This window comes from Mesitornis unicolor, unplaced genomic scaffold (assembly GCF_000695765.1).
Source record: "Mesitornis unicolor isolate BGI_N332 unplaced genomic scaffold, ASM69576v1 scaffold43521, whole genome shotgun sequence".
Classification (NCBI taxonomy): Eukaryota; Metazoa; Chordata; class Aves; order Mesitornithiformes; family Mesitornithidae; genus Mesitornis; species Mesitornis unicolor.
In genome coordinates this window covers 247-6,903 of record NW_010166560.1, presented here as the reverse complement: position 1 = coordinate 6,903, position 6,657 = coordinate 247, and the positions used below count along the sequence as shown (strand labels likewise).

The window sequence follows — 6,657 nt, the reverse complement described above, 5'->3', positions numbered from 1 at the left end:
TTCACATCTCGCTGATTACAAGAGACAAACAACATTCACCAGAGGTGACACTTGACAAGGGCTGGTTGCCCCCAGCAGGACACAAACCACTGGTGCCACAGAGCCTTTCCAGACACATGAGCATGGCCCAGCACTCCCCATGACCACACCCCTCACATTTTGGAAGGGTGCAACACTCTGCAGAGGCACAGAAAATGCATCCTCTGGGTCAGAAGCGTGATGCAAAATAAGACCCTGTGCTGAGGTGCACTGCTGCTACAGCCCTGCTCAGCACCAGCTTTGAGTATTAAGAAAAAGGAGGGAGTTGCCTTCCCCCGCCAGTCACAACCAAGCTGCTTTCGCTGTGGGTTTCCAGCTCCCAGCTAAGCAGATACCCACAGCACATTTAAGCTGTTAAGCTCAGCTGAACAGGGCTGCGCTGTGTGACACTGCCGCGCAGCAGTGGCCAACTCAGAACCACTCAGAAATACAGACATGCATTCATACGGACTCCTCACACCAAGAAAGGATTTAGACATTTTCCAGCTGAGCTCTCCAGTTGTCAATAAATAATTGGCTCCAGCAGTGACCCAAGGCATGAAGAAGGATGGGGGCAGAAAGTGCACGAGCTCGCTCCTTCCCCATGGCTCTCAGTGCATCACAGTGACTGAGCACTGCCCTGTCCTTCCAACCGGGGGACTCAGACAAGGGACATGGCTGGGATGAAGGCACAAGGGGCTGGAGAGGGCAAGTGCAGAGCTGGGACATCCGTCCCGGGGCTTACCCACCGCCACAACAGGGCTTCACCCCAAGCCATGGACCATCCTGGCCCCTGCACGCAGCCCCAACAGCAGCTTTGGTGTCACCAGTGCAAGCGTGGCAGAGCAGGGGGAAGGTGATTGCAGCTTCTCCAGGTGTGAGTGCCCCCAGTCATTGCATATCGCTGGACCAGTGCATCCATGGTGAGGTGCAAAATATGCAGCAAGAAGCTAGGGAGGATTTTGACTTTTCACAGCAATCAACAAAGTGGCAGCATGAAAAACATCCCTGGAGCCAAATCCCTGCTCTCCTTCCAAGGCTTTTCCATCACCACCCAGGGCTGAGATGCAGCAGGGCAGGGGGATGTGCTGGGGCACAGAGGCTCCTGGTTTCTCACTCTTCTCAGTCGGCTCAGGAAAGAAGTGCTCAGGGAGAGGTGGCCCTGAGGCAGTCCCGTGTCCCGCTCACCTCCATCCAGGCAGGGCAAGCCCCTTTGCCCCAGGATCTCTGGGCATCACTGGGCATCACGTGTAGTTGCCTGGACCACCAAGAGGGACCACGAAGACGGAGATGTCATCGCCGGAGCCCAGCTTGTCATTGGGGAGCCGCCAGCCTCGCTCCTTCAGCACCCCCCGGGACCGCATCACCAGCTCCTGGGCCACCATAGTGTACCTGGGGACATGGCACAGCCACTCAGCAGCAGTCCCAGACCTGCAGAGCCCCTGCCACCACACTGCTCCAAGGAGCATGAAAGATGCTATAAAGCAGGACGTGCTCATCCTCCTGCTCACTCTCAGCTCACCTGCATGGGTCATTGGGCTCATAGCTTGTCAGCACCTCCATCACCACATCGGCTACCTCCTTGTCGTTGGTGACATCCCAGAGCCCATCAGTGCCCAGGACCAGAACATCATCAGGGCAGTGCTCGTACTGTGTCAGGTCGTAAACCCTGACCTGGCCAGGCAAGACACGAGGGTGAGGGGCAGAGGAGGCTCCCAGAGAGCCCAGGTGAGCAGGGACACGGTCACCCCCACCAGCTCTGGCCATCACAGGAACCCCTTGGCACAGAGTGGGGGACAGCCGGGCTTACCTCTGGGAAGCAGGACAGGAAAGGCTTGATGCGGATGTTGGAGCTGAACACCCTGAGGTCGTGGTCTCCCAGACCCCGTGTGACCCCAATCGTGGCCATCACCCGAGCCTGGAGAATTGCGAAACCAAAACAAAACTTTGAGCCACTTCATCTCTGCCTCCATTCCCAGCTGAGAATCAGTGGCATTGGAGCAGCGACAGTATTAGCAAAAACAGGCTGGAAACCCCTGATTCAGCAAGAGCTGGTGGGAAGTGACCTTCACACAGCTCCTGCCACAGCACTTCACCTTTTTGCCTTCCCCATAGATAAGTGGAAACTTCAGGTCATCCTCTTCAATCTTTTTGTAAGCCCTGGTTAAAATAAGCCAGAGACGATGTGTCAGTGGGTGAAGGCTCCAGCACCTCCCCTGCCTGCTTGGGATGCAGCATCCCCGAGATGCAGCATCCCCGGCACAAGGCCTCCTCAAGACCCCGGTACCCAGCACACCATGGCCCCATTACCAGCCGCTCATGCTTTGGTCTCTGTACAGCATCTTCTTCCCCAGCTCCTTGGGATGGATCCTGCGAGGGAACTCGAGGTGCGTGAACTCCTTCCCCAGCAGCTCTGGCCTCAGGAACGCCTGCGGGATGGAGCAGTGGCTCAGCCGTGGGGCTGGGAGAGGAGGACACACAAAGCATCGCCTGCCCTGGCAGCTGACACTGCACACCGAGCCGGGCACCGCCACCATGGTACAGGACCCCCACCCTGCCAGGACCTCAGCTGCGGCTTCCCCAAGGGTGAAGGTTTTATATGGAGAGTTTTGGGAAATAGGGAGCTCAAAAGAGATCAAACCCAGCAAATCCCAGGAGAAGCTGGAATTTGCCCAGGAGGAGTCAGAGCCACAAACCTCCCCAGGCTCAGCACAGGGCATGGGACTCACTCAGGGAAGAGCTCATGGCTCCTTTTGGAAACTGTGTCCTGGCTGCAGCCGCGCCAGGGGATGAAAAGCAGCACAAGCAGCGCCAGCAGGGCTGGGACCCCCGGAGCACAGCGTGCAGGGACTAGGAATAGGGACAGCGCTGGAAAATGCAAATGGAGGAAAAAAAGAGCAGAAAGGAAGGAGAAGAGCTCTTGGAAACACAAGAGGTTCAGTGCAGGGGCAGGGAGAGCCCCGTCCGGCTCTAGGGGTCCGTGACCGCAGCCGGGCACTGCTCAGCAGGCAAATGTGTGCCTGGCCCCTGCACAGCCCCTGTCCGTGCCCGGCCATCACACCCGGCTGGAGAGGATCCTGCTCACAGCGTTTCCTCCTCTCGGTCATTCAAAAATAGACTCGAGAAAAAAAAAACGCCTCGGTGTTTTTCCAAGTACGCTGCAAGCCAGGAAATCGCATCCAGCGAGACCTCCTCCAGCACAAACGCCTCCTCCTCCGGGCTGCCGTCACAGAGGGCTTCATAACCTTACAAAGTCTCCCTGTGTGCCCCGGGGGGTTTGTCCAGGCCAGGCAGGAGCGGGAGCTTTCAGGGAGAAAGATGGAAACCGGTGGCAACGTCAGCTCCTGCTCCCCGGGGAGCAGCGGGGTAGAAATCAGGACGCGGCGCAAGAGCTGCAGCTTCTTCGACCGCGCAGGGACCAGGACGGGTGCAGAGCACCGAGCCACACTCGTCCCCGTCACCGCCCGGTGTCAGCCCCGTGCTCCCGCAGCAGCAGTCGGGCGCCAGCCCGGGCATGCGATACCCCCGTTCCCCGGGCAGGAGCAGGACAACATAGACCCAACCGGCTCCGTGCAGCCGTACCGAACCGGCCCTGCGCTGAGAGCCCGGGATCGCAGGCACAGCCTCTCACACCGACCCCGCGGCAAACTGGGGCTTCCCCAGCCACCAGAAGCCCCCACAGCGGCAAGCGCCAGGGAGGGGGGGCAGCAGGGAAGAGGTTGAAAGAAAGAGCTCTTTCTTACTAAAAACTGCAGCCTCTGCCTCTCTGTCTCTGGAGTAAATTCCCTGGACATTGGAATGATTTCCCCGTTACGGATGATAATGGCCCTGCAATGAGACATGTAAGGATGAGGTTAGCGAAGAGGGGATGTGGTGGGGGAGCCAAGCCCAGGTCTCCAGGGCTGACCCCTGCACAGCTGCCCAGGCGGTGCAGCCCCTGCCCCCCACTGCCTGCCTCCTTCCCAGCCCCAAACTGGGGGCTGCTCACTGGCCCCACTGCAGGTAACGCCCCTCCGGTCCCCAGGCAGAGCATGCCCCCCTGGCAGGGCATGTCCCCCCTGCAAAGGACAGGGAGGAAGGGAAAATGGAAAAGAGGGGATGACGCAGTGCAAAACGGGTACAGTCACCCAGCCCACACCAGCACTGCAGCTCACTGCTGGAGCCAGTCTGATCATCTGATGTGTTCAGAAAACAGAAGTCTGATGATGTGATGTTTCTGGATGTCATGGGGGATATCGAGGATCTCCACACTGGTGGCCCAGCTGTCCCACAGGCCTCCTCAAGGGTGCAGGGCCCTGCTGAGCCCAGCTCCAACAGCATCTGATCTCCTTGGGACCCTGTGCATGCTGCCATCCCGCACAGCCAGCACGCAGTCAGGTCACTGCTGCCATGGAGGAGTTCCTCACCCGAAAGCAGAGGCACGAAGGGTCTCCTCCTCCTCCTCTGTCCCAGAGCTGGAAGCACATCCTCCAGCCTCAGATAATTTACCAGAACCTGCATTTGCTGGCCTGACATCACCGAGGACAAGCTCACCCTGCAGTAAACAGTGCAATTCAAACCAGCTTCACTCTTAGCATGAGCTACAGCAAAACCCCCAGGGAAATGCATGTACCAGGCAAAATCCTTGGGCTGGTCCTGCTGCCTCTGCCCTCTGGGACAGCCCAGGGATGCTCCTCATGGCCATGCCTCCAGCACCGCCCTATCCTACCGGGATGCTTACAGGGTGAAAGGCAGGGGCTGCCCGGGGGGGTGCTGTACCTGCTGTCGCCGGCATTGGCCACATAGAACTTGCCCATGAGGTACACGGCAGCCAGGGCGCAGCAGCCCCCGGACAGGTGCTGGGATGCTCGCTCCTGCTCGATCTGGTCATCCTGGGGAGACAGAAAGCAGCTCAGGCAGGGCAGGGGGCCTCATGCCAGTCAGCAAAGCAGCCCAAAACAGCACCCAGCTGTTCCAAAGCCATCCTGCAGTCCCCTCTTTGCCACAGAGCTGCTTTTTGTGGGAGAAGGACAGGGCAGTGCAGACACAGACACCAGAGATGCTTGCTGGGCAACCCTGTAGGTGGGGGCTCGCTCACCATGTGCTTGAAGGCATTTTCAATGGCACCGATCACCAGGCTCTCATGAGACACCACTTTCTCCAGGTGAAACCGTGGCACAGCATCGTTGGGGACCTCCCCATCATCTTCTGCAAGGGGTACCTGGCTTGGCTCCACAGTGCTGGCCCTGGCATCGTGCGGGAGACAGATGGGAGGTGGGGAGGGGTCCTGCAGGATGTCCACGAGGTCCCGGAGCTGATCGCAGATGTGCAGGTGGAGCCGCTTGGATGACAGGACAGCAGCACCGCTGCCTGCGTGGCCATCAAACAGGGCCCAGTAGTGGAAATAGAAACCCTTCCTGCCCTGCAGAGAGAGAGGGGAGATTTAGGGAACCTGCGAGAAAGCAGACGGGGCGGGGAATTCGGAGCAGCTGGGGTCACTGGCTGAGGACACGGACACAGTGCTCTGCCTCAGTCCCACAGGTGCCAGCAGGAAGGAGCGATGCAGGCAGCTGACAGAGGGGTCTGGACAGGACAGTCCCTGGCACAAGCCCAGCCCTGCGTCACCCTGTGCTGCCAGCACCATGTCCTCAACAGCCGGCTCCTCCAAAGAGGAGGCACGACAGGGCCAGCACGGCAGCCAGCTCCCACCCGCAGGCCAGTGGCCTCCCCAGGCCAGCCCTGGTGTGGGCCAGCAGGAACGATGGCAAGAGCTGGCAGGGAGCAGGGGCAGCTGGCCTGGGACGCGAGGGAATCCCTGGGGACACGGCAGGGCACACATGGCCACGTGCCCCATCTCATGCCTTGCCACTGGGCACCCTCCCGGTCACGTCCCCACCTGCACACACACCCCAGCTCTCACCCCATCCAGCTCCCCAACGCCTTCCCTGGACGGCAGCTGACCCCTCGGGCTGGGTCTCCTCTCCACAAACACCACCTCGCAGCACGCCTGGTCCTCGTTGTGCTGACTCTTCCCTGCATTTATCACCCTGCCAGGAGGAAACAAAGCGTAAAGGCTCTTTCTTTCACATCACACAGCAGCAGAGCCCACCCTGCACACCTCACTCCCCTGACCCTCGTCCCTGCCCCTGGGTTGCTCCACAAGTGCTTGTGTCCTGTCTGGGGCAGCAGCAGCCAGGCGAGATGTCCCCTCACATCCAGCACCTCTCAGAGGTGCCTCAGAGAAAGCAATGAAGATAAAACCAGCAGAACTCTTACAAAAAGATTCACACTAACTTTGCACAGCCCATGCTGGCATGGCAGATTTCAGGTCTAGATTGCAAAACTTGCTCACGGGAAGAAGCTGTAAATATGCATTTTGGGCACAGGCTTTGCAAGTGGTTTGCAGAAAGAAGTCTCGGGAGACAAAAGAGAAGTGTTGCTCCTGAGCAGGGGGTGATTTTTGCTCTGAGTGGTTTTTGCTCTGGGCACTCCTGCCCCAGTACCTCCTGGGGCAAATTAACATCTCAAAAATCTCCCTGGAATATCAGGAAGCTCAGCTCGAGCAAGGGATGTAGAAGCAGACAGACAGCACTGAGCAGCAAGGGTGGCCTTCAAAGCCCGACCTTCCCCACCAGCCAAGTCAAGGGTGAAATCGCAGCC

General features: G+C 59.0%; 1 protein-coding gene across 1 annotated transcript; it reads right to left on the bottom strand.

Moving 5' to 3' along the window:
- Positions 1 to 1,262: 1,262 nt before the first annotated feature.
- Positions 1,263 to 6,079, bottom strand: PPM1J (protein phosphatase, Mg2+/Mn2+ dependent, 1J; the record flags this gene model as incomplete). Its single annotated transcript, XM_010195000.1, has 9 exons — positions 1,263 to 1,410; positions 1,541 to 1,692; positions 1,829 to 1,936; positions 2,115 to 2,178; positions 2,329 to 2,447; positions 3,762 to 3,846; positions 4,777 to 4,889; positions 5,096 to 5,419; positions 5,918 to 6,079. Coding segments are annotated over 9 exons (1,275 nt in total), but the record flags the coding sequence as incomplete, so codon positions are not given.
- Positions 6,080 to 6,657: the final 578 nt, after the last annotated feature.